The sequence below is a fragment of the Lagenorhynchus albirostris genome, chromosome 8 (genome assembly GCF_949774975.1).
Source record: "Lagenorhynchus albirostris chromosome 8, mLagAlb1.1, whole genome shotgun sequence".
Taxonomy (NCBI): domain Eukaryota; kingdom Metazoa; phylum Chordata; class Mammalia; order Artiodactyla; family Delphinidae; genus Lagenorhynchus; species Lagenorhynchus albirostris.
This window is the reverse complement of record NC_083102.1, coordinates 102991789-103019493: the sequence shown is the minus strand read 5'-3', so window position 1 is coordinate 103019493 and position 27705 is coordinate 102991789. Positions and strand designations below refer to the sequence as shown.

Here is a 27705-nt window from a genome sequence, read left to right as displayed (position 1 = left end):
CTCTGAAATGTGGCTTCAAGAGTGGAAAGGGGTCCAAGGGCTAAGCCTAGCAGCACCCTGGGAGGTCCCCAGCAGACACCCTAGCATAATTTCACCACTTTCTCCCCAACAGCCTGTGGCCATTCCTTACCTCAGGTGTGGAAGGGCCTTAACGGTCTGAGTATTTAACAGCCACCTGTAACTCATATATTGCGTGATCTCAGGACAAAATACATTCTTATTTAAAAGATGTATACCGTGGAATATTGCTCAGCCATAAAAAAGAATGAATAAATGCCATTTGCAGCAACATGGATGGACCTAGAGATTGTCATACTAAGTGAAGCAAGTCAGCCAGAGAAAAACATATGATGTCACTTCGATGAGGAATCTAAAAACAAATGATAGAAATGAACTTATTTATAAAACAGAAATAGACTCACAGACATAGAAAACAATCTATGATTACCAGAGGGGAAAGTGGGGGGACGGGATAAATTAGGAGACTGGGATTAACGTATACATACTACTGTATATAAAATAGATAACCAACAAGGACCTACTGTACAGCACTGGGAACTCTACTCAATATGATGTAATAATCTATAAGGGAAAAGAATCTGAAAAAATATATATACATAACTGGATCACTGTGCTGTACACCTGAAATGTACACGATATTGTAAATCAACGGTACCTCAATTTAAAAAATTCAAGTCATTTTTAATGCACACAATATATTACATCATAAAGATGTGAGTAGGATTAAAGGGGATGCTGAAATATCACGGCTCTCAAAGGCTACAAGAGAAACACGCCAGGAAGGGCTGTCAGAGCCCCAGACAAACGCCAAGCAGACATAAGTGATCCCTGTTTAATGGTGATTTGAGAAAGAATTGAAGAACACGGCACCGAGTTACTTGTAAGTCAAATAAGAGCAATCACTGGGCCTTGCCGGCAAAGTCCTGTACCTGTAGCTTGCTGCCAAGCATGGACTCTCACTCCAGTGCCCGTCCTGTGGAGCTGGGACCACACCTCACTCTTCTCCCCACCTCCAGGGCCGCAGGCAGCCTGCACACCAGCCGCTCCAGCATTCACGCTTGCAGGGCTGTCTGCATGTTTATAGATACCGTCTTGGCCCAGCATCTCTTGTTAGCACATTTATCAGACCAAATGCAAGAGAAAGAACTTGGAATAAACTACTAATTAATACTAAGGTTAAGGTTCCCAGGTAGCCCCTCCCTTTTTGGAAATCGATCACCGTGAGTGTTTTCACAGGGCCCTACCTACACTTTCTGAGTTGGCAAAGGCAGACATCATTCCAAAATCAAAAGCAGTTTCCTACACAAAGTCATCGGCAGTACAAGTCTGCTTGGAAACAGCATCTCCTCTCATCCTTTTCGGGTGATTTGTAAAGGTCTCTGCGGCATTTCTATTTCTCAGGCCTGAGATGGGGATGCTCTGACTGCTCCAGTGTGGGCATCCTCTAACTCAGACCAGGCTCAGGGATCCACAGTGATGGACCGAATGAAACCAGAACCGTAGGGCTGCTTTCAGGTACCAAGACTCTTAGGCACACAATTGGTTGAGGACCACTACCCGCCTGCCAGTGAGTTACCGCTATTTTGTTTTATAAGATTAAACTCCGGGCTTCCCCGGTGGCGCAGTGGTTGAGAGTGCACCTGCCGATGCAGGGGACACGGGTTCGTGCCCCAGTCCGGGAAGATCCTACATGCCACGGAGCGGCTGGGCCTGTGAGCCATGGCCACTGAGCCTGCACGTCCGGAGCCGGTGCTCCGCAATGGGAGAGGCGACAACGGTGAGAGGCCCGCATACCGCAAAAAAAAAAAAAAAAAAAAAGATTAAACTCCAACATTGCTACAGTTGACCCTAGGTCCCAGTTCTGTCCTCTTGGGTGGGTCCTGGCTGCCACGGGGGACTGTCAAGTTCTTCTCAAACACACGCTGTCTCCAGTGAGAAGCCCACAGATGCAGGATGCCTTTTTATGAGCACATCACTTAGGCTAAACGTAAGTGGAGTAGGCTTTCAAATGTTGCCATTCTCGCTCTTTGATAATATTTCACTGTTAATTTTGCTTTATTGCTGCCAACTATTACAGCTGATATTTAAATATATACAGTCACAAGATATGTAGCAAATCATTTTCAAATAACTAGAATAACAAGAAAGAAGAAATCATCCATAAACTTATGCTAAAACAAATGTAAACATAATCCCCCCACCCATACTTGTATAGTATTATTTCATCACTGAATGAATTTTATTTAATTAATATTAAGTATTATTTCCACTTAATCAATGAAAATCAGAAATTGAATTGAAAATTAATATTTTAAGTAATATTAATATCTTATTACTGAAATATAATTAACTTCAGTAACTTCATTACTGAAATTGTATTAATTAAAAATGAACACATTTAACATGTGTCACCAAATTTAAATTGATAAAGGTTCTGCTGTTGCTTCTGTTTTCGGTTTATGCATTTTCAATTACCTAAAATCTCACATAGATGCTTACATTCTCTTACAAAGTAAATGAGTAAAGTGCTGCAAACAGCAAGTTAATTTGAACTCAGACCATTTGCTGAGAGGTTCCCCCTTCGTCCTGTCAAGGGAAAGAGCAGAGAGCGAGGCAGCCTTGGGAGGAAGGCCCAATTCTTGGTCCCACTTCAGGGGTAACATCAGGGACAACCAGCTTCCAGCAAAACCCAGTCTCCCTTCTTTGATTTCAAGCCAAGTGCTGTCACATGGTAGCCAGCTAAGACCTACTTCCCAGGCTCCTTGCCGCTGTCCGTGGCCTCGTCATTACATTTTCATGAATAAAACGTGAGTGGACGTGATGTCCAAGCAAACTCCAGACTGGCCAGTGGAAACCTCTTTTCACCGTCATTCCTTCAAATGGATGGACAGGGAGATGATGGTGGGCATCTGGACTCTTGTGTCCTTGAAAGGTTAGGGTCTCCATCCCTGGACAACTCCAGTCCTGGAAGGACCATGGGCAGAATCGAGAACTTCCGATCCAAGCCTCTGAACCTGGGGACCCACTTGTTACAGCACCTCAGCCTACCCTTATAACTTGGTGGCTGTCCTCAAAAGATGTGCGTGCCATTGATCCTAGACAGTAAAAGCCCTGAATTCGTGCAGACAGATGGGAAAATATGCTACTGTTTTATTTATTTTTTTAAATTGATCCAACATTTGTATATACTGTAAAATGATCACAGTAAATCTAATTAACATCTGTCACCACACACAGTTACAGAATGTTTTTCTTGTGATGAGAACATTTAAGATCTGCTCTCTTAGCAAATTTCAAATATACATTACAGCATTATTAACTATAGTTCCCATGCTGTACGTGACATCCCCATGACATTAATTTTATAACTTTTATAACTGTTAGTTTGTACCTTTTGACTCTCTTTACCCATTTCATCCACTCCCCACCCCATGCTCTGGTAACCATCAATCCATTCCCTGAATCTATGAGCTCATTTGTATGTTTACTTATTTACTTAGATTCCACGTATAAGTGAGATCATATGGTATTTGTCTTTTCTTTCTGACTTATGTCACTTAGCATAATGCCCTCAAAGTCCATCATCCATGTTCTTGCAAATGGCAAGATTTCATTCTTTTTCATGGCTGAATAATGTTCCATTGAATATATGTACCACATTTTCTTTATCCATTTATACACTGATGGACACTTAGGTTGTTTCCATATTTTGGCTATTATAAGCAATACTGCAATGAACATGGAAGCACATATATGTTTTCAAGTTAGTATTTTTGTTTTCTTTGGATAAATACCAAGAAGTGGTATTTTTGGGTCATATGGTAGTTCTACTTTTAATTTTTTGAGAAACCTCCATGCTGTTTTCCACAGTGGCTGCACCAATTTACATTCCCACCGACAGTACATGAGGGTTCCCTTTTCTCCATATCCTCATTAGCACTTGTTATCTCTTATTTTCTTGATAAAAGCCATCCTATCAGGTGTGACATGATATCTCATTGTGGTTTTGATTTTCATTTCCCTGATGATTAGTGATGCAGAGCATCTTTTCATGTGTTTGTTGGTGATTTCTATGTCTTCTTTGAAGAAATGTCTATTCAGATCTTGTTCCCACTTTTTAATGGAATTGTTTGGGGGTTTTTTGCTATCAAGTTGTATGCGTTCTTTATGTATTTTGGATACTAACCCATTATTGAACATATGATTTGCAAAAATTTTCTCTCATTCAGTAGGTCGCCTTTTCATTTTGTTGATGGTTTCCTTTGCTGTGCAGAAGCTTTTTAGTTTGAAGTAGTCCCACTTATTTATTTTTGCTTTTGTCACCTATGTTTTTGGTATCAAATCCAAAAAGTCATCATCAAGACTGATGTCAAGGAGCTTACCACCCATTTTTCTTCTAGGAGTTTCATGGTTTCAGGTCTTACATTCAAGTCTTTAATCCATTTTGAGTTCATTTTTATACACAGTGTAAGATAGTGGGTCCAGTTTCACTCTTTTGCATGTGGCTCTGCAGTTTTCCCAACACCATTTATTGAAGAGACTATTCTTTCTGTATATTTTTGACTCTTTAGTCATAAATTAATTGACCACATATGAGTGGGTTTATTAATAGGCTCTCTGTTCTATTCCATTGCTCTGTTTGTCTGTTTTCATGCCAATGCTATAATATTTTGATTACTATAGCTTTGTGATATGGTTTGAAATCGCGGAGCATGAAGCTTTCAGCTTTGTTCTTCTTTCTCAGGATTGCTTTGGCTATTCGGGGTCTTTTGTGGTCACATACAAATTTTAGGATTGCTTTTTCCATTTCTATGTGAAATGCCAATTGGAATTTTGATAAGGATTGCAATAAATACGTCTGTTGCTTTGGGTAGTAAGGGTATTTTAACCATATTAATTCTTCCAGTCCACAAGCATGGAACATCTTTCAATTTATTTTGTCTTCTTCAATTTCTCTCTTCAATGTCTGACAGTTTTCAGTGTACAGGTCTTTCACATCCTTGGTTAAATTTATTCCTAGGTATTTTATTCTTTAACACGCAATTAGTAAATAGGTTTTCTTAATTTCTCTTCCTGATAGTTTGCTATTAGTACTATATAGAAATACAACAGATTTCTGTATGTTGACTTTGTATCCTGCAAATTTACTGAATTCATTTATTCTCACAGTTCTTTGGTGGAGTCTCTACAGTTTTCTATATATCATATCATGTCATCTGCAAATAGTGACAGTTTTACTTCTTCCTTTCTTATTTGGATGCCTTTCATTTCTTTTTCTTGCTAAACTGCTCTGATGAGGACTTCTAATAATATGTTGAATAAGAGTAGTGAGGGGGACATCCTTGTCTTACTCCTGATCTTAGAAGAAAAGCTTTCAGTTCTACCCTTGAGTTTGATGGTTGCTGTGGGCTTGTCATATATGGCCTTTTTTATATTGAGGTATGTTTCCTCTATACTCACTTTGTTGAGAGTTTTTTTAATCATAAATGGATGTTGAATTTTGCCAAATGCCTTCTCTGCATCTATTATGATGATCATATGATTTTTATCCTTCATTTTGCTAATCTGCTGTAGCACATTGATTGATCTGCTGACGTTGAACCCTCCTTGCATCCCTGGAATAAATCCTACTTGATCATGGTACACGATCCTTTTAATGTATTGTTGCTAATATTTTGTCAAAGATTGTTGCATCCATGTTCATCACGGATATTGGCCTGTAATTTTCTTTTCTTGTTGGTGTCTTTGTCTGAATCAGGGTAATGCTGGTCTTGTAAAATGAGTTTGGAAGTGTTCCCTCCTCTTTTATTTTTTGGAACAATTTGAGAAGGATTGGTGTAATTCTTCTTTGAATGTCTGATAGAATTTCCCAGTGAAGCCGATTGGTCCTGGACTTTTGTTTGTTGGACTCCCTACCGTTTTAAACAGTAGTCTTAAGTAGAAAATCTGAGAAGGTGACTGTTTGGATCTAACAATGTAGAACAAGTATAGACCAATGTGTTATGCCCCGCACTGCAACAGACCCTTCCCCTTAATGGGAGTGGCCACAGCTAGCCTTTCAGACCTCCTAACCCTTGACCCCTGGTCATAATCTGCTTCCACATCCAGCTCAGAAATGGCTCTGTAGCTTTATTCTACTCTGGAACAAGGCAATAGACTCAACCTCCCTCAGCTCACCTGACTCATGGGTCCTGCTGACTCTGCATCATCGAGAGGATGATTTCCAAGAATGATCTGACAGCAAATCGATACGCACATGGTCCGCACCTTCTCATCTGTAAACACAGCGCCCTAACTTCTAGTCTCAGTTTCTCAAGAGTAAAGTAAATCCCCCCAATGCTATTTCTACCTCGCTCCTCAGACATCAGCCTGGGGAGAGCACGACATCCTCAAGACGGCGGGGGATGCCGGTCTTGGCACAGCACCTGAGAGCACAGCAAAGTTCTCCTCACCTCTGGGGACCTGCAGGGGCTACTGCTGCTCCCTGGGTAGCATCACGGGGGCCGAGATAGGAAGGGGCTTTGAGAGCGTCAGATGACAGGTACCATAGAGCTGACGTCATTCACAGTTCCCGTGGGGCAGGCGCTACTCCACAGGAGGAAGCAAAACCTCAGCACGACGTTGTTTAACCAAACAATCCATACTGTTGTGACTCATCAGCAACGTTAAAGTGAAGTTCCTCTCTCACCTCTGCCTTAGGGACTCACATGGGCCGTGGAGCACCCACCCCCCTCTCCGGCAGAGTGTGTCATAGAACAGGCTGGGCCGGGGGTAGCGCTGGTGTCTGGCAGGTGTTTGGAGAGGTGGCCATGGGCATGCCTGCCAGGTTCTCCCAATCCCTGACCGACACGTGCAGGTCAAGGAGAGGAGGGGGCAGCAACAATTCTCCAAAACTGTCAAAAGAAGTGTGGAACATCATCTCTTACTCTGAAATTCTTTCTACTCTCCTCTTTCCAGGGAGGGAATCATTCAAAATCTTTGCATAAAACTTACACAGTGCTGCGCAACTTGGGATATAAACTTCAGCATTGGGCTTTCCTGGCGGCGCAGTGGTTGAGAATCTGCCTGCTAATGCAGGGGACACGGGTTCCAGCCCTGGTCCGGGAGGATCCCACATGCCGCGGAGCAGCTGGGCCCATGAGCCACAACTACTGAGCCTGCGCATCTGGAGGCTGTGCTCCGCAACAAGAGAGGCCACGATAGTGAGAGGCCCGAGCACCGCAATGAAGAGTGGCCCCCGTTTGCCACAACTAGAGAAAGCCCTCGCGCAGAAACGAAGACCCAACACAGCCAAAATAAATAAATAAACACATGTGGGGTTTAAAAAAAACAAAGTTCTTGTATTGGCCAACTTATTGAAAGTTATTTACAAGGGGGGAAAACAAAAACTTCAGCATTAATAACTTGCTTTTTTCTGTGTGTAACTTGACTCTGCTTATACTAAATGTTTGTCTCTAGTAACAAAATGAACCAGAAATCAGTTTTCTTTGGCTGTACTCTGAACATGTCATGCACACGCTCAGCGGGCACATATGAGGTCCTTCCTCTTGGTTCCAGGCACCGCCCTAGTTGCTAGGGAGAGAGTCATGAAAATATAATAATAATAATGATAAATGGCTCTTGCCCTCATAGAGCTTAAAGACAGCTCTCCTTGGTAATGAAAAGACTGCACGGTTCATATGTACTCTCAGCTTCATTTGTACAGATTTCAACCTCTTTCCCCATAAATTAATACTCAGAGCCAGATACCTAAGATGTAGTGTGTGTTGAACAGACTGGCAACTAAAACCAGTAAACGCCTGACTTAGGGAGCATGAATGGAGGAACATTACATCTGCTTGGTACTATTTAAGTTTTACTCCATGAGTTGTTTAGAATCTGTTCTAGGTCCCATTATGGTGACTTACATGGAGGAGGGCCTGTGTCACCTGTAATGAAGATGCTAGCATCCACTCTGCCAACCTCTACTCAACCACATGGGATTCACCTCACACTAAGACAGAGATGGCAAGGAGATTCAGATGCAGGTGAAAATCACATTTTTTTTCTTTAAATCATGGTATTTTCAAAGAAACAACCTTCATAACCATCTGCATTTATGATTTGCTTGTATCTTTGTTATAAAAAGCTAGAAAATCATCCAGACAATATATGACAGAAATCCACCATGCTAAAGGAAACAAATATCAAAGACAAACCACTTAGGAAATATCACTAAATATGTATTTTTATACTTTAACCAAATACTCTGATCAAATATCTATCAATATCTATGTCATATATTTTATGTGAGCCAGGGAGGCAAAACATTCCTCTCTCACCTTTTTATTTTTCTTAGTTTTTCTCCCTTTTTTATCTCCCATATCCAATCAGTAGGTACTGTCCAAGTTTATCAAATTAACTCAGTCTGAAGCTCGGTGCCGACATTCCTGAACGGTGCCTCCTGAAAGCTGATCTCAGCGTCTCCTCCAAAAGGAGATGCCAAGCTCACTAGGGTCACCCAGCAGGAAACGTCACGAGCAAGCCTTAGGCTTCATTGGAGGCTGTCCTTCAAGAGTTACGCTTACGATGTAATTATAGACGCACAACATGTCATCTGGGCAGCAAACGTTCTTCACCAGGTAAATATGGGCATCATTCTGACCGCAAGATGAGAAGAAAGCTCTGGTCCTTCTCACCCCAGACTGAGGGTCAGACACTGAGAAGCAGGAAGTCATATATTCAGTGTGTTTCCAATCTAGAGCCATTGCAAACTGCCCTTGACGCGTGCACACCTGCACACGCACACGCCCGGCAGCACCCGGCCCCTCCCCTCTGCGGGCAGCACAACCTCCCCACGTCCCCTGTGGACCAGCTCACAGACTTGGTCCCAGCGCAGACCCTACTTGTCCCTCCACTCTGTGTGCTTCTCTCTAAGCCCGTCTTCACCTCTCCACCCAGGAGCCAGGGCTCGGGGCCTTGGCTCTGAGCACAGAGCTTCACCTGGGAGCTCATTAGAAACGCCAAATCACAGGCCCCATCCCTGGCCCCCCTAAATCAGAATTCTCACAAGACCCCGCGATGCCCTTGCACTTGGAGTCTGAGTAGCGCGGGGTGGGGGGCACCCCTGTGTGTGTCTCTCCTGAATGCAGGGCGTAGCCTGGCTCCTTGCTGTAGCCCAAGTGTCCGGTGGCCCCCTGGTCTCCTACCGCAGAGCCTTGGTGATATCTGCCCAGAGAGGGGCTCGGGCAGGGGCAGAGGGGTGAGGGATTACTGTGTGAGGCGCCCTGCATCTTCTTCCTTTGCTTCCCCCCCACCCCCGTCCCTCCCGTCTGTCCTTCCTTGTCTGTTTTTTTCTCAACATTAACCTTTCTTATTCTATGAGTGAAGATTCAGACTTTGGGAAGGTGTGGTACATATAGACAATGGAATACTACTCACCCATAAACAGAATGAAATCATGCCATTTGCAGCAATATGGATGGACCTAGAAATTATCATACTAAGTGAAGTAAGTCAGACAGAGAAAGACAAATACCATATGATATCACTTATATGCGGAATCCTAAATATGACACAAATAAACTTATTTACAGAAGAGAAACAGACTCACAGACACAGAGATCAGACTTTTGGTGCCAAAGGGGGAGTGAGGGAGAGAGAGGGAAGGATTGGGAGTTTGGGGTTAGTTAGTAGATGCAAACTATTATGTATAGGATGGATAAACAACAGGGTCCTACTGTAGAGCACAGGGAACTGTATTCAACATCCTGTGATAAACCACAATGGAAAAGAATATGAAAAAGGATAGATAATATGTGTAACTGAGTCACTTTGCTGTACAGCAGAAATTAAAGAAAACACTGAGAATCAACTATACTTCAATAAAATTTTTAAAAAAATTCAGACCTGGGAAAATAAATCATTACATACATCGCTAAAACAGACAGACATACTGTGCACTGTTTATGAACATATAACCATTTACTGTATTTTTAAAATATAAAAGCTTCAAAAGGGCTGTTATCTCTGGGGAAGGAAAAGGGAAAGGGGTCTGCTATGGTTCTAGAGGCAGTTGTGTCTCCATTTGTCGTATTTCTTAGAAATTCTCAAAAAGACATGAGACAATTGGGCTAAACGTGAACATCTGTTAATCGTGGGTGGTTGACTCATGACTATTTATTTTATTTTGCAACTTTTATAAATTGGAACTATACCAACATTTTGCAAAGGGGAGAGGCCCGGACAGCGGGTTCTGTGTCTAAGGGGGGAGCCTTGACCTGTGCAGCAGAGGGAAGTTAGGGCCTCCCCACTACCACTAGGAGTGCAGACCTGTAATCAGCTCCGCAGGAAGTAAAGGAAGGAATCGAGGTCAACCTGGGGCACATTTCAGATGGAGACATCAAGAAAATATGACAAGATGGGAAGAGGCAGCAAAGGCCACAGTGAAGGGAGAAGAAATCCAGCCCAAACCACACCAGGAGAGAAGGAGGCCAGGGGTGGGGCCTTCAGGAGGACCCCAGGCTCCAGGGTGGGCAAACCAGGCCGGGGGGCACCCGATACAGGTCACCTTGGGGCAGGGCCTCGAACACACGTGCAGTCGTTGGAGGATGCTCGGCGAACAGATGGAGAGAGGCAAGCGGCCTGCTGTGTTTGGAACAGAGGGGGCGTGGCAGGTGGCAGCCCCAGCTGCACTGCCATCGCCTGTAAAAACTGGGAGAAGCTGGAAAAGAAAAGCATGGAGCTCAGGGGCCAAGAGATGCCCAGGAAGAAGACGAAGCACAGCGCTGGGGCGGATGCAATGAAGCCGGTGGGCAAGGATCTGAGAGAAGTTGGATGCACACACCCGGAGAGGCTCCAGGCTCACCACTTGTCAGTCTGGACTGAGATTCCAGAATACCCTGTCTGGAATCCCGGGGGATGCTCCCCGATGAGAGGAGGCGGGGAGAGTGTCTGGGGGTGGCAGGCTGTGGAGGACGGTCTCAGGCTGAGTGAGGCGAGGCCACCACCGCAGTGGTCATCAGGCGTCTGGCCAGGATCCCCCTTCACAAAGCCTCGCTCTGCCTGCTAAGTGCACAAGGCTGCACCCAAAGCAGTGAGGCCAGAAAGGAGGCCGTGGACGAGGCTGGGAGAGGGGCCACGGGGAGGCCAGCAGGAGAAGTGACCACGGGGAAGAGGGAGGCAGTGGGATTCGGGATGTATTCTGAAGGTAGCAGGTGGGCTTTGAGCTGGATAGCAGATGGAGCGTGGAGAACGGAGGAAGCAAAGGGGGCCTCCAAGGTTTGGGGCTAAGCCACTGGGATGACAAGCTGCCTTTCCCCAAGTGGAGAGGGCACGGAGGGACCGGGGGTCTGCTTCTCTCTGCTACCTAGTCTGAGAAGCAACTTGAATGCCATTCACTCAACCAAGCCGTGTGCAGGCAACTGCAATTCTACGGATCTCTGCTTGTCCATCCAAGCGCAGGAGGTCACAGAAGAAATACAGACATTAGGAAAAAACAGATACTCATGCTTTAAGGGAAATAAGGAAAATCAGTATTTTGAAAGGGACGTTTTTTACCGCTCATTCCCTACAAACATTGAATCCTCAGGCAAGAGGTTAAACGTCTACATTTCTTCTTTTCACTTTGAGAACGAAGTATTGGCATGAGGCCCTTCAATCAACCTTTTAGGCTCTAGTTAGAATATATTATTCCCACTCTAAGAATCCAGTGTTTTGGATAAGAATTCCTTGAGGCTTTAAAAACAAAACCTTCCTCTGACAGTTTCCAGATTTGCGTTGGAGAGCACGTGACATGAAAACTTTAAAAACTACTGTGAATGGGCAAACAGGTAGGCAAAGAAGTTTAGGATCATTTTTCTAAATTACATTTTTGGGTCTGCGCCCTTTCCACTCTTTGATAGAAGTTTCATATCCAAGACACTGGATCTGAAATGAAAACCTGAGTGGCTATAAGTACTGTTATTTGTTGCTGGTGGTACCACCCTCTGGGGAAGCAACGTGGAAACATATGTTGTCTTGAAAGCCATAAAACTGTCTCACCCTCTGATTCCCTAATACCTTTGCAAGTCTCTATTATAAGGAAAAGTCCCCAAATGAACATGGGCTCTGGGGACGAAGATGGTCCTCTCATTATTTATAGTTCCAGAGAAAAAAAAGCAACAAGTAATGGGGCAGAGTGATGCAGCTTAGCGAGTGCCAGGAGCCCTGGGAGTGATGATGACAAACCCATTGCACACATGGGGGAGGGGAGGCTGTAAAGGTCACAGAGTTGTACGTGCTAAAGGCAGAATCCAGATTCAAGCAAACAGAAACAAAAGCCACACTTTCCCCTCTTCCTGGATGATCATATACAACCTTTAAAAAGTTAAAAGACCATTGCTGTACCAGAGCGAATTGTAAACGACATGATGCTAAAGGAAAAAAGCACAGCACTGTGTACATCACAGTTGGCCTTAGACACCAGAAAGGCTCAAGAGAACATACAAAGTGACGAGAAATGGTGTTGGGCTGTTGGCATTCCACGTGACTCCCTCACTCCCCATTTAAAACTTTCCATATGGTACTTATTTTATAATCTTGAATATAAACCGTTTTTGAAAGGTATACACTAGACTTTTAAAATATCTCTTCAAAATGGATGTATAACAAAAATTAGTTCTATATCCCAAACGTGGCTCATCCCTCGATTTTGTGAATGCTCAAAAAACAGCAAATTTTAGCTTTGTCAGGCCAGGGGGTTTCAGCAGGACTGGCTGTGTCTGGACAAACACTGCCCCCTTGTGGCGGATCTGACGACACGCATTTGGGGGGGCCAGCTCTTTATCATCCACTTGGGACGGGATTCTTAACAGGCCCGTGCAAGCTGGGGAGAAATACGGGATCTCTGATGAGCATGGGGCTCAGGGCACTAAATTATGAAGCTTGCTTTACAACTTAGTTTTTAATAACTTTTTCGGAAAGTGGCATGTTACTGATGGGCATCCCTCTCAACTTCTGGGGCTCCTAAGGGCAGGACTTCAATACAGCAGCCGTCTCCATCCTGGCCAGATGACTCTGCGGGGACATTTCTACCTGGACCCCAAAAGCTTATTCAGGCTTTGGGTCGAGAATCACTTCAGAACGTGGTGAGCAACTCCTAGGATGATGGAAACCTTCCATAACTGCCTGAACAGGGGAAACATGGCCCCAGATGACTTTTTTAAATTGAGGCAATGCTTTTTAAACATCATTCACCAAAAGATTTTAGAACAATGGTAATAAGCAACACAATGGTATCCGGTATGGCTCACGTTGATACATTTTTAGATTGGTCAAATTTATAGCATTTAAATGAAGGCCAGGGGCCTATAAAAGGTCAGTCACTACAGTTCGTTTTACAATTTGCCCAAAATCCCAGAGTTAATAACAGAAGCAGATTAAGAACTCGGGTCCTCCTCTTCCTCCACCAGAGCATTACTGACCACCTTACCAGATGCTACCGTATTCTGCGCGTGTGGCATTTCTGTGCGCTGGATTACAAAGGCGCTCAGGTGTCTTTGCATCTGGTGCAGAGTTCATACTGCTGTCTATGTGACTTAGGAAAAGAGCAGAGGATGGAGACTGAGGCCTGAGGACCATTCCCACCTCGCCACTAATCACATCCTGTGGACCCTGACCACGTTCCCTCCATGTGTCTCAGGGTCCAGATCTGTAGGATGTCACGCATGCTCAGAGAAGGGACAGTTTCCCGGAAAATGCCAAATTCCAGGAAAACTGCTTGAAATTATTCCTGAGGTGTTTATATTCACTCTGATTCAAGGGTCCTTTGATTAAGAAAATGAAAATGTATCTTGGAATAGACTAAACGTTAGTTTACATAAAATTAATCTTTCCAGGAAAGATCTGACAACTATCTGACTACCTACATACCTTAGGATAATTTTTTTTAAATGCGGATCTATTCTCTTCCGACTCTTCAGGTTACAAATATAAGAAACCAGTTGCATTTTCTCAAGGAAAAATAACAATACTATCTGGAAAGTTTCTAATGAAGCTCTGATCCAGTTTACTCACCATTTCAGAATGCTTCCTAAAGTTATTAGCCGAGCTCTATAATTGCTAATCCTTACAAGGGTGCTGCAGGGTGGATGGCGTGATGCCCGTCATACAGATGAAGAAAGGGGAGACAGAGAGGCCCCCTCTGCTGCCTGGGAATAAAAGCTCAGCTCTACACCCCAAGGGCAGATGCCTGCACTCAGCTAGGAGTCAAGGGCTTGGGGAAATTTATAAAAACAGGAGCAGCGCTCTTAAGAAATGTTACATCACCAACTTGCTTGATAAAAGAAAGCATAATCTCAAACATAGATCAGACATCACAGACATGAAGAAATATAAACATGAACATAAAACACTGGGAAACATAAGCAGACATCAGCGGATTTGAGCAGCCACTTGGCCTCCGGAAGCTGGGAATTTCTGCGTCTGTGTAAGGAAGGCTGAACCTACTTTACAGCGATGTGGGGAGGATGAAATGAGATAATTGAACTAAGCACGGGCCTGGCACAGGCAGGCAGGTAGTGGCAGCTGTGGGCATCATCCTCTTTGGCCGGCATTATTTTATTAACTACTATCCTGCCCTAGGCCTTCAAACCCAGTAAACTCTTATTTCCAGGTGAATAGTTAATCTACCACACTGCAGATTCCTTGATTGACTCTGATTTCTAGTAAAAGTCACACGTGATTTTAAAAAATGAAAAAAACAAACAAACCTCCTAGAGACCACTCCATATCTGTATTCAATGATTTTCCTGCTTCCCTTAAACTGCTCTGTGTAATCAGTTCACTTAGCTCTACAACAAACCTGATGACATAATGATGTGGAGTCTTCATATCTAAGAATATGGTCTGTCTTTCCATTTGCACAACTCTACTTTTGTGTGTATTTGTAGAATTTTATGATTTTCCTCATAAACGCTTTGGATATTTCCTATGGACTTTTGGCCTAGGTTTACCTATCTATCTATCTATCATGTCATGAATATGTTCTTAGGCTGCATTTCTAAGAAAAAAATCTCACACAAATTAGCAATGCCCACTGCAAAACTTATGCTACCATCCATTGCTGTAGAAAAAGTAATAACTCCTGGCATGTTGTAATAACCAAAGAGGCGTGAGGGGTCAAGCCCTTCAGGGTAGTTGAACAGATCCTCTACTCAGACACAAAGTTTGCTGGCAGAGTGTGTGAAATATTAGAAGACATTTTCCAACAATCTGTGGCCAAAATTGAGGCTGACAAAAGATAAGCCTTACAGACTAACTGAGTCCACGGACATTTTAAACCATTCTCAGTGGATTTAAGTCTGTTTTATAGCAAAGAAGCAGCATTGCTGATGTGGTTATGGTAAGGAAAGACTTGCTGAAGATTATACAGCTGAAGAAGAGACCTTCTCATTATGTAATTGTACTCAGGTTAATTTGGGGTCAGATGAGAATACTGGTCACATGCGTTTCTATGGACAAGCTGCGGTCACCCCAGGCTCCAGCCCGGCCTGAGTTCCCACCACGAGTTAAATCCTTCTTAGTGGAAACCAGCAAGATTTGGTTGTCAGGAAAATTGAGAGCTGATTTTCAAAGAGCATTAAAATATGGGAATCAAAAGGGAAAAACAGCGTCAAGTCCAGGGCATTAAACCCCTATGTTTTTAAAGTGATGGATGAGAAACTGAGAATCCACAGTTGCTACCTTTAGATTCAGAACTGAGGTTGATAATTGTCAGGAGGATACATATTAACACACTTACTCAAACTAAAAATATGACTTGACTTTTTTTTTTAACCAAAAGTAAATGTGATTTGGCTTTTTGATTGGACAATAAGGGCCCATTTTGCTAATTAATTTATATGGCAGACATTCTCCATAGATCGAATGGCCTAAATCTATAAACCTAAGATCCTGACAAAAATAGACTTAAAGTTTGGGATGAGATTTTTTTTTTTTTTTTTTTTTTTTTGCGGTACGCGGGCCTCTCACTGTTGTGGCCTCTCCCGTTGCGGAAAACAGGCTCCGGACGCGCAGGCCCAGCGGCCATGGCTCACGGGCCCAGCTGCTCCGTGGCATGTGGGATCTTCCCAGACCGGGGCATGAACCCATGTCCCCTGCATCGGCAGGCGGACTCTCAACCACTGAGCCACCAGGGAAGCCCTGGGATGAGATTTTTAACATTCACTAAAAAACACTATTTTGGCAAAAGTGAGTGAAAACTGACAATATGTCAATTTCCTCAGTGAAAACTGACAATATGTCATTTTCCTCAAAACTTACTGATGATATATTAGGTTTAGAAAGTGCCTGTGACATCCATCAGCACACACAGTCACACTTTTTTTTTTTGGGTGGATGGATGTTAACTAAACTTAATTGTGGTAATCCTTTTGCAATATATACATACATCAAATCATTATGTTGTATGTCTAAAACTAATACAATGTTGTATGTTGATCATATCTCAATTTTTAAAAATGGTCAGCTTTGCTATCCCTTAGCTCAGATAAACATGTTAGTAAAATCAGTAGCTGGGACACATGTAATTCTAACTTGAGACTTCTGAAAAATATAACATGAATGAAAAGAAGAGTTATGATGTCAAATTGCTCATTTTGATTTACTTTAAGTATCTAGAAACAATTTATACAATTTCAGAAACTATATCACACTTAATGATAATACTTCTTTATATGTATATTATACTTTATGAATAAAAAATTTTTTTCACAACATATATTATTGGATTTCTACTGTATTTGTTCCTTTGGGAGAGATGTCTTCAAACATTATTTTTAAAAAAGACGAAGTGCCTCTGAGTAATGAGTGTAATTATTATCTGAGAAATCTTGATAAAGTGTTTTTCTTATACCTCCCAGAAGTCAATAACTTTCGTGTGATTGAGTAACAACCCCCCTGGCAAGTCAAATGGCTTCCAAATCTTGGCTATTGACCAATTAAACGAGAACCTAGTCAGGTACAGATAAAAGATCAATCAAAATAATATCTGATAATAGATCACTATGTGATTGACCAGAAGGACTTCAAAGAATTGAAAGGCACTGTTATAGCAGTAACCGTTTTCATCCTCTTGTACTTATTTATGCAAAATATTTCCTCAGGGTTTAAACCAATAAAAACAGAAAGAGTCACACAATTAATGTTGAAGCTTTTCTGGTTTTATCCATAAATTATGTTCATTCATGGGTATATGGAATAAATTTAAAAATTACCTTTCATCTTATTAAAAGATATCTTTTCAAGAAAGATTTCCTTTTCACGCTTAACAGTTATATATCAGCAGTTAATATATTTATATTGTTTATATTTATTTGCAATTGTAATAAGAACTCAGTCTAGAAGAGTATTTTCCTACCCACAGTTTTATGATCACATGAAATTTAAAAACCTAATTTAGATAGACATTCTTGTTTTGTATCACATTTCATTTCAACTATTTAAAACAGACTTTTAAAAACAAAATATATATTGAATAGAATACAATTTTACATGGGACCAGTACGGAAATGTGAAGTCAAGAAAAAAGAAGAATAATGCAACATATTTTATTGTTATAGAAGAGTTTGTCTCTGTGATTTGTCTATGTATCTGTGATTTTTAAAGTGATCGTATCAAACTTTATTAGATACGTTTAAAATGTCAATATTTATAAGATGCTATGAAATATTTTCCTTCAAGTATTTAAAATTATGAAGAAGCTTTCTGTATGCCAACTTTGAAATGCGAGGGCACAGAAAGTTTTAAAAAATTCTTTCAACGTAGGGCTGCAGAATTTAGGAAACAGGCTGTGTGGCTCCCAAACCATCACCTGCTCCTGAGAACGCAGGGAAGTGGTTTCAGACGGTGTAACTCAGTTACTCTAATGAAGGGCCCTCCTGATCACGCCGGCTGGGGCTGGAGAACTGCAAACTAACACATTCGGAAAGTAACACATTCCTCATCTTCTGAATGCACCACGGGCAACTAAAAAAGAAGCCACATGACGCTTTGTGCAACTATCTAGTTTATAAAAACCCACAAAACAAAAAACAACTAAACTAATCTATAATTTCATTTCCCGGAAGGTGGTGCAAAGCTGCCAGAAGCCCCACGAGGTTAGCGCGAAGCCCCTGCGGTGTTAGTACTCACGTTCGAGCCCCTTCCCAGTGCGGACTTGGAGGCATCCTCATCGCTGTCTGCCCCCGGCTGCCTGAGCTGCTCTGCCTGGAACAGAAGCAGGACCCCCGTCATCTCCAGGTGACAGCAGCATCACACAGAACAGTCGTCCTCAGCAATTATTAAAGCAAACCACGCCAGCCTGGCCGTCCCTCAGGGCAGCAGCATCTGCATAAACAGCTGTAATCCACGGCCACGATTCTTAGGAACCTGAAAGCTGTTCTAAAATAGTCCCTAAGCAGTGCTCACAGATCTGACAACCACAGTTTTGAAATTCATGACTCATGGAGTGTGAGTTTCCATTTTGTCTTTTTCCCCAGAGCATCTCTTTTGCTTAGAAGAGATGCAATATGAAAACAGCAGTGGGTCTGAGCTGATCAATTAGCTCCGAAAACCAATTAATTCAGTAGGTTTTGAGGACTTCTACGTTTTAAATTCAGTTTACCACTGCATTGCTGATCGACTGGATACACATCAAAATAACTCACCAAGTACCTCACTCCCTATCCATAAAAGGTGAACAATAATGACATCTCACTTCATGGTTTAAAAGAAGGTTTCCCTTGATGGTGTGGTGACCTCCAGACAGAGAACCACCAGGTGCCCTGGAAAATACAGCTCTGGGCCACACCCTGCCCTCCCAAATGAGGATCTTTGGGGATGTGACCCAAGAATCCAATTGTTACACTAGATCTTAAGGTGATTCTAAGGTATTTTCAGAACTACTTGGTTAGGAGAATAAATAATGTCAAAATGAAACAAAGTTATCACGTTGAAAGAACATTAAAATACCAAAGTTTTAAAACAAGGAAGGATACTTTCCCTCATTGACTTCAGCCAAAATGATACCTTTTTAAGCGTATTCTCTACTGAGATTTCACACACACATATGCATGTTTTTTCTTTTAAGTAGATAATAAAGACTCAGTTTAACTTTAAATGTCTCCATTCTTAGTATTTTGCTCTCAGACATGTGTAGACTATCTGGCATCACAGGATTTTAGAAATCATTTAAAAAATGATTGACTCAGGACTTCCCCGGTGGCCTGCCAGGGAAGGAATCCACCTGCCAATGCAGGGGACATGGGTTCGAGCCCTGGTCTGGGATGATCCCACATGCCACGGAGCAACTAAGCCCACGAGCCACAACTACTGAGTCTGCGTGTCACAACTACTGACGCCTGCGCGCCTAGAGCCCGTGCTCCGCAACAAGAGAAGCCACCACAGTGAGAAGCCCACGCACCGCAACGAAGAGTAGCCCCCGCTCACCGCAACTGGAGAAAGCCTATGTTTGCTGTTGCACGCAGCAACAAAGACCCAACGCAGCCAAAAACAAATAAATAAATTTATAAAAATTTTAAAAATAAAAGAAATAATTCACTCCAAACCCTCCTGCTATTAATGAAGAAAACCTGAGACCCAGGCTTGCCAGGCAGCGTACAGTGTGTGGACGGTGAGAGCCACGGCTCCGGAAAGACAGGCGGGTCCGAATTCTGGCAACACTAGCCCTGGGATTTGCTCAGAATGTGCAGCCTGGGCTTCTCCACCTGTAAAATGGGGTTGATAAGGCCTCTCTCGCCAGGTTTATAGAAGATGAAAGGAGGGTGCGTTTAGCACAGCACCTCCAACAATAAACACAGAGAGAAACAAGGAAGGAAAAGGTTAATGCCCCAAACAACAAATAATCCAGGAAGGTTACGACTGTAGAAGGGCAGTTGAGGGCAAAATAAAATAAAATAAATGAGAGGGAAAGATGAGGTGTATGAGAAAGGAAAGACACTTCTAGCCAGTCTAAGACTGAAGAAAGATGGGGTGGGGCGGAGGGAAAGCCCCTGGGACCCCCAGACCAGGCTTCCTCACCATCTGTGGCGTTTTCACAGGTGTTTCAGACTCTCCTGGAGAAAGCTCTCCCAGACCATCACATGCACTCGGCTCTTATGCTGCTTGAAACAAAGGCATTTCTAGATTTCCTACTGACTGCGCTGGCAGTTTCATGTCTCAAAAGCAGGAAGATACAAGAAGAAGGGCGCTTGAGATCTTGGTGTGAGGAAAGGGTAGATTTTCTGTGAATTAGAATAGTGAGAACCAAAGAGGCCAGCGGTGCCTGCAGTCCCAGCAAACCGACCTCAAATGTCAGGAAGCATATTACCCAGCCATCAAAAAGAATAAAAGCATGCCATTTGCAGCAACATGGATGGACCTAGAGATTGTCATACTAAGTGAAGCAAGTCAGACAGAGACAAATATCATATGATATCGCTTATACGTGGCATCTGAAGTATGATACAAACCAACCTATCTATGAAACAGAAACAGCCTCACAGACATAGAGAACAGACTTGTGGTTGCCAAGGGGTGGGGGAAGGATGCAGTGGGAGTTTGGGATTAGCAGATGCAAACTATATTATATAGGATGGATAAATAACAAGGTCCTACTGTACAGCACAGGGAACTATATTCAATATCCTGTGATAAACCATAATGGGAAAGAATATGAAACAGAATATATGTATATATAACTGAGTCACTTTGCTGTACAGCAGAAATTAACACAACACTGTAAATCAACTATACTTCAATAAAATATTTTTAAAAAGATGACAGGAACCAGAAACCCAACATTAATAGAGTGAAGGGAAATTCAAATGTGAAACTGAATCTGTAATTTCAAGGAATTCTGGCAGGAAAGGAAAGGATGGGGGAGGAGGGAAGAGGAGGGGGACAGGATGGTGGGGTGAGGGCACAGAAGATCTTAAGCAGAGACACACACGGAGCAGAGATTTTCAAAGGACACATGGAAGCGGGGGGAAACACACACAATCAGTAATAAGACAGAGAATGAAGAATCCACAATCAAAGCATCAGGTGGTCGAGGGCAATGCACTGGAGTTTGGCAGGGACTCCTGAGGACAGGGACCCCTCACTAGTTCAGGTGGCGACTTCTCTCTGGGCTGCCAGCTTCCACCCAGCGTTCTCACTGACCTCTCACCTCCGAATCACAAGCTGACCCGGGATCTAACCCCAGGACCCTGAGCAAGTTTATTTCTTTGGGCCCCAGCGTCCTCATCAGGAACACGGGGTGGATGGTAATTCTGACCCCGTGGGCTCCGGAAGGTCAGGACACGTGCAGGCTGGTGCACAGATGCAAGGGCCATGCAATGGGCAGAGAGGGCTCTGGACCAACGTGCGTCCACCCTACTCACGCCTCTTCTACCGCTCCGTGGACGGCGGACGCTTCCAAACCCAGCTGGCGGATTAAAGACTAACGTTCCCCACAGTGGTTCTGTCTTTTTTAGTGCCATCTACTAGTTAAGAGAAAATACTTGACCCAGCAAAATAAACCTTTTTAAACCAACACAATAGAGATCACAAGCATTTTCCTTTCTTGGTAGTTAGAAGGCCTGTATAGCTTGAGGGTTCAAAGATGATTTTAAATGTGCTCATTTTTACTCTCTGTACTACTATGACTTTATAACACTGTACCCAAATTACGGTTTTAGGATTTATTAACTAAGACCAACCAGATCAATAAAATTAACTTATTCAGCATGTTCCCAAATCATATGGGGAGGAGCAGGGAACATCTAAAATTTACTGGCAAATGGACCCACTCAACAACTCATGTTCTTCTCCACAAAGCGGCCCCTGGGCAGCTCCTTGAGGCTGCACCAGGTTGTACAAGTTCTGAAGATTTGGTTCATTTGTCGGGATATTGGGTATTTATATAAACTTAACCGTACCATGCATTCACTTATCCATTCATCCAGAGGCTGTTTACTGAGCTTCAACCTCCTTCCAGGACTGTGCAGGTACCAGCAGAGAGGGTGCATGGCTTCGTGTTCTGCTGGTGAATTAAACGCCATCACCCAAGACCACTGTTTTAGGAACCAAGTGTGGGATGTGAGAGGCATTTGTGCATACTGACACGACACGCACCCTACTCCCTGAAGGAGTGAGAACTCCTACGTGTATTTAGACAAATTCCAAGAGAGGCTGAGGACAAACATCTCAAGAAACTGTCTGTACAGAATGCAGAATCATATGTCAATTTGATTGATATTTGATACTGAATCAATTACCTTACTATCGCTTCTTTTATTAACTTTGAAAAATCCCAGAATTTTTTTCTTCTCTTTATCTGTCTCACCGTTGCCAAGTGATGATTTTCTAAAGGTTTCTGGGGAAAAAAAAAAAGTACTAAGTTATTTTTCAGCATATGAAACATTAGATTAAGTACTTTAAAAATATCAACAAATGATTTTTTTTACTCTAGTCTTAAACTTTAGTTCTTATAAGAGAGCAAAACTATTTCTCTCAAAGCGTTCTGAGCCACCCAGAGCCTCCAGCTGGGTTTAGGAAATCTCTAAAGGTTCTTATAACCTTTAGTATAGTAAAAACAAAACAAAACAAAACAAAAAAACCCCGAATAAATCCAGAAGTTCTAGGGCAGTATTGTGCAACAAAAAATAAAGGGACTACATACGTAATTTTGCATTTTCCAACAGCTGCACCAAAAAGAACCAGGTGAAATTGATTTTAATAATGTTTTATTTAACCCAATAGATCTAAAATATTAGTATTCCATCACATAATCCATATAAAATTATTAATGAGGTGTTTTACATTCGTTTTGGTACTAAGCCTTCAAAATGCACGGTGCACATCACGGCACATCTCAGCTTGCACCGGCCACATGCCTCGTGCCTGACGGCCATGCCTGGTTTGTGACCATCGGACCGGACAGCACGGCTCTCGGGACTGCGACATCTGTGCTAAACATCTGCTTTAAGAATTATGAGGGTGGCGGCAAAAACGCAAACTAAATAAACTACATCAACAGCTTCCCGGCTTGAGGAGCCCACTCCTTTCCAGAACGTGGAGTAACAGTGATGGTTTACCCAGGGGCCTTCTGAAATAACCAAGTCAGCTCCTCCATGACCCATGTCCCCAGATTTTTCTTCCTCTACCTCAAACAGGATGTTTTCCTTTTTCATTACATTCTCTAGGGGACCTGTCTCTTCTTCTATTGTTTTTTTTTATTCTTGACTTCTAAATCCTCAATCTTCTCCATTTCCTGGGGTTTTCTTCAGCGGGATTTTCGAGCTAGAAAGGATGTTCTGGAGTTCCCGATGGGGCACCAAAGCCCAGGCCAGTCGGGATGGTGACGACGCAGCCAAGGGCCACGGTCTCCAGGGCGAGGCAGAACTGGTGGCAGCGGCATCCCTGGGACCTCGGGCCGCACCAGATGCCCATATGGGAGACTCTGGGCATGGGGCCCAGCACTCCCCACTCAACAAGCACCCCCCACCCTGGGATGCTTAAGCTGTGGGGACCACACTTGAGAGCCAGCAGAGTAGAGCTTAAGGACGCCGTCGTGGGGGCGTACTGGGCCTCAGTTTCCCCATCTGCAGATGGAAGATGACTCAGATGACCAAGCCTGGCACCCTCAGTGCCACCACAACCATTGTGACCATTATTCATCGATCGATGACACTCCGAAGGCCACTCCAGGCCTTTGTCATCCGCTCATCCTGTTCTTGTCTTCCAAGGCACACAGATACAGCCAGAAGAAAAGATGTTGAGGTGTTGCTGAAGGACTGAAAAGTTAATTTCCCCACACCGCTGCCAACTGCTGGACCACCAAACCACTGGTGGAAAAATGTGGACTGGATTTTACAAACTCTGCCACCAAGATACCAACCCAAACCAGGTCAATATCGGTGGGCTGCTCATCTGCTAAGCAAGAATTTCATATTCCAACTCGAGAAGGCAGACGTGGAAGTCGGAGCCTTTGTGACATGCATTCTCCCAATGAAGCAAAAACCAAGCCCCGAATCCCTGCATTCTGTCAGTGGCAAAGGCTCCGGTTTTAGTCCCAGGAACCAGGCCTCTCAGCTTCATGCAGGTGGCTCAGCCAGGCCAATCAGCGGTCCCCACATCACATGACATCCAAACCAGCGAGGGGACCGGCTTCAGTGGTGAGACATGCATCCCCCCGGAAACACGCGTGCACGTAAGGTTCACAGTTAATTGCACCAAAACCCTCTGTTAGGCCCAGAGCCTGTAGCAAAATATTCTGTGCCGCAGAGTAAAGCTATATGCGGACAATATGCCCCAACATGTATGTTTGTACCTCTGACGTTTCTAGAATTGACTGCTACGTGACACAGAGGTAGCAAGTGTAGGATATGACAGTGCCTGAGAGATGAGGGAGCGAGAACACATCACCGGCACACAGGCCGTTGTGCCACCACACCACGGTGAGACTGGAGCAGAGACTCAGCCTCTCATTTCTCTTCCTACTGGGGGAGCGGCTGGTCACCAGCCCCAGGACTGAGGCTCGGGCTCGGGGCACAGAGCCGCCCCAAGGGGACCGAGAGGCCACAGCCCACAGCTGCCCGGCTCTGAGCTGGGCCCCAACCAGACGGTCTAATCTCAAAGGTGAGGCTCGGAGATTCTGGACTGATGGGGCCTTCTGTGAGGTTTGAGACTGGCAGGCACTGCGGAAGGATGGGCTGCAGGGCAGGGCAAGATCGCTTGGTTTTCCTGACCGTGTTCACATCAGCCAAGACCCCCAAGGTGCCCCGCCTGGGTCGCAGCCAGGCCTGGAGAAAACACGCCAGTTAAGACCTAGAAGCCGTGGTTCTAAGTGGATGGCAATTTGAGCGTGCAGTTTATTTTGTTTCAATTTACTCTCATTTACTACGACTTAGATATGAATAAAAACACAGGGGAGGTTGTGTCTCATCCGTTTGGATGTGATCTGGAAGGTGATACAGATGAGCTGAGGGGTGTGGACGGATGGAGGACGCTGCAGGGGCCCTTGAGGACCGGCTCATTGAAAACGTCCACTTTTCCGGATGCAGAAATGGAGCAAGCCGTCGGGGGCCAGATCAGGGTCACCAAGCTTGTAAATGCAAGAGGGGAAACTGGGTCTGCATCGCAGGGAAATGTGCACGTTTGTAAGTGACCATCCCCATCATGGGGGTCGTCAAAGAACAGTCAAAATAGCTCTGATTCACCTTCCCCGCTGCCCTCAGCCTTACAATATCCCCAGATCAGATCACTCAGAACTGATCAAGCCTTCATATATATGAGTTTTCTGCTCAAACCAACTATCTATTCATGGTGCTTCTTTTTTTAATTGGAGCATAGCTGATTTAAAACGTTCTGTTAGTTTCAGTTAGCTAGCTAGCTAGCTAGATTGATTGATAGATATAGATATATAGAGTGATATATTCTTTTTCAGATTCTTTTCCATTATAGGTTATTACAAGATATTGAGTATAGTTCCCTGTGCTATACAACAGGTCATCTATTTTATATGTAGTAGTATGTGTATCTGTTAGTCCCAAACTCCTAATTTATCCCCTCCACCCTTCCCCTTTGGTAACCTTGAGTTTGTTTTCTATGTCTGTGAGTCTGTTTCTGTTTTGTAAGTAAGTTCATTTGTATCATTTTTTTTTTTAGATTCCACATATAAGTGATATATCACATGGTATTTGTCTTTGACTTACTTCACTTAGTATGATAATCTCTAGGTCCATCCATGTTCCTACAAATGGCATTATTTCATTCTTTTTTATGACTGAGTAATATTCCTTTGTATATATGTACCTCATCTTTACCCATTCGTCTGTCAATGGACACTTAGGTTGCTTCTGTGTCTTAGCTGTTGCAAATAGTGCTGCTATGAACATAGGGGTGCCTGTATCTTCTCAAAGTAGAGTTTTCTCCAGATATATGCCTAGGAGTGGGCTTGCTGGATCATATGGTAATTCTATTTTTAGCTTTTTAAAGGACCCCCCATACTGTTCTCCATAGTGGCTGCACCAATCCCACCAATAGTGTAAGAGGGTTCCCTTTCCTCCACATCCTCTCCAGCATTTGCTGTTATTTGCAGACTTTTTAATGATGACCGTTCTGACTGGTGTGAGGTGATACCTCATCATAGTTTTGATTGGCATCTCTCTACTAATTAGTGATACTGAGCATCTTTTCATGTGACTGTTGGCCATCTGTATGGCTTCTTTGGAGAAGTGTCTGTGGTGCTTCTTAAAGGAGAGTCCCTCTCTTTGTAGCATCCCTCCGCCCTGTGCGACGGAGGAGGGAACAGGTGAGGAATCTGAGGGGAGGCCACTGGCAGACACGACACCTGGTCTGTGGCTTCAGAACAAAGCCCAGATTCTCTGCATTATTTTTCTCTTTGAAACAAAGTCTAACGTCAAACGCTTTACCGAACATGGACAGAAATTTCTATAAAATCCACTCATTGGGATTTTAATGACTCTCTTGGAGCGTGTGTGTGTGTTATGTGTGTGTGTGTAGTCCAAAAGATTTATATAAGTCCCAATACAAATGTGTGTGCATACACGCCTACGTACGTATGTGCATGCATGTGTATGTATGTGTTATACACAATACATACATATATATATAAATAATTTATAAGAAATGAATGCAAAATTTGGACCAGTCATTTACATACTTGTCTGTGACAGAAAAGGTCAGATTTCACAACCCACACTGCCCCAGATTCTGCCGCAGGCAGGATGGACCCTGAGGGCAGGTAAGCACAGGTGAGAAGGGCACGGGGCCTCTCCTGCATGGACGACTTCTGCTCTGCCCTGAAGTTCTGTGTTCATAAAGGGCCGTTTTCTACAAACAGCTCCCTCACTGCTCACCAATCAGAACCACACAACGAACCCTTGCCCAAGAGACGTTCTTCTCTTAGTCAACCAGGGAGTCAAGAAACCAAGCCACAACCTCAGCTCAGCCTGGCCAGACGCCCCCAGAGGTGCTGCCCTGCATCCCCTCAGGTCACCCCGTGCATCGTCCTAGCCCAGAGCCATGCAAGGTGCAGCTGGCGGGGCAGCGCTGGGCTCACTGTACCTCGGCAGCTCAGGGAAGGCTCCGACTGTGTTTTGGTCAGAAGAACTGGAAAAGGCAGGCAACAGAGAGTGAAGACAGGCTTCTTGACCCACGGCAGCACCTGACGAGGCCTTGGTCCCTGTGTCAGCCTGGACTGAGGCTGCTGTGCCCCGCAGGAGAAGGCCAAGTGCAAAGCAGGCCTGCATCCCTGGCCTGGATCCCCTCCCCTAGAATCCCGCAGCTGTCTGGCTGCTAAGCGCCATCCTGGAAGCAGGTGGCAGCAAAGCCTTCCGCTTTCTCAAGCTGCCGCCGCCAGGAATTCCAGAACAGGGTGGGCCTCTGCCTACAACACATCTCCTGCCCGTGGCCTTTACCCTTCCCCAAGCAGCTGCCAGCTGGGAGGGGGCGCAACCCAAGAGGGGCAAAGAAGAGAGCTCCTCACGGACAGAAATGTTCTCTTCTCTACTCAAATGTCTGACTGTCAGTAGGATGGGATGGAGGCGTTTGGCAAGGATGACAATCAAATATTTCACAGCCCACATGGCACATCATGGTCCAGACGAAAAGGATGTTGGCCACAGGCAGGGCACATCCTCGCCATGCCAGGTGATGCTGCTTTATTTGTCTGGGGAGGCT

General features: G+C 43.9%; 1 protein-coding gene across 7 annotated transcripts in view; it reads right to left on the bottom strand.

Annotated features, from left to right (window-relative positions):
* COBL (cordon-bleu WH2 repeat protein) overlaps positions 1–27705 on the bottom strand; it is a 260231-nt gene that overhangs the window by 129754 nt on the left and 102772 nt on the right. For 3 of the 7 annotated variants that reach the window (XM_060157508.1, XM_060157509.1, XM_060157511.1), the window contains exon 5: positions 22278–22375. In XM_060157508.1, coding sequence (XP_060013491.1) covers positions 22278–22375 — 98 coding nt within the window. Of the gene's footprint in view, positions 1–18171; positions 18247–22277; positions 22376–27090; positions 27136–27705 lie in introns of all 7 variants that reach the window. The other 4 variants (XM_060157507.1, XM_060157505.1, XM_060157506.1 and 1 more) reach the window with 2 other exon arrangements.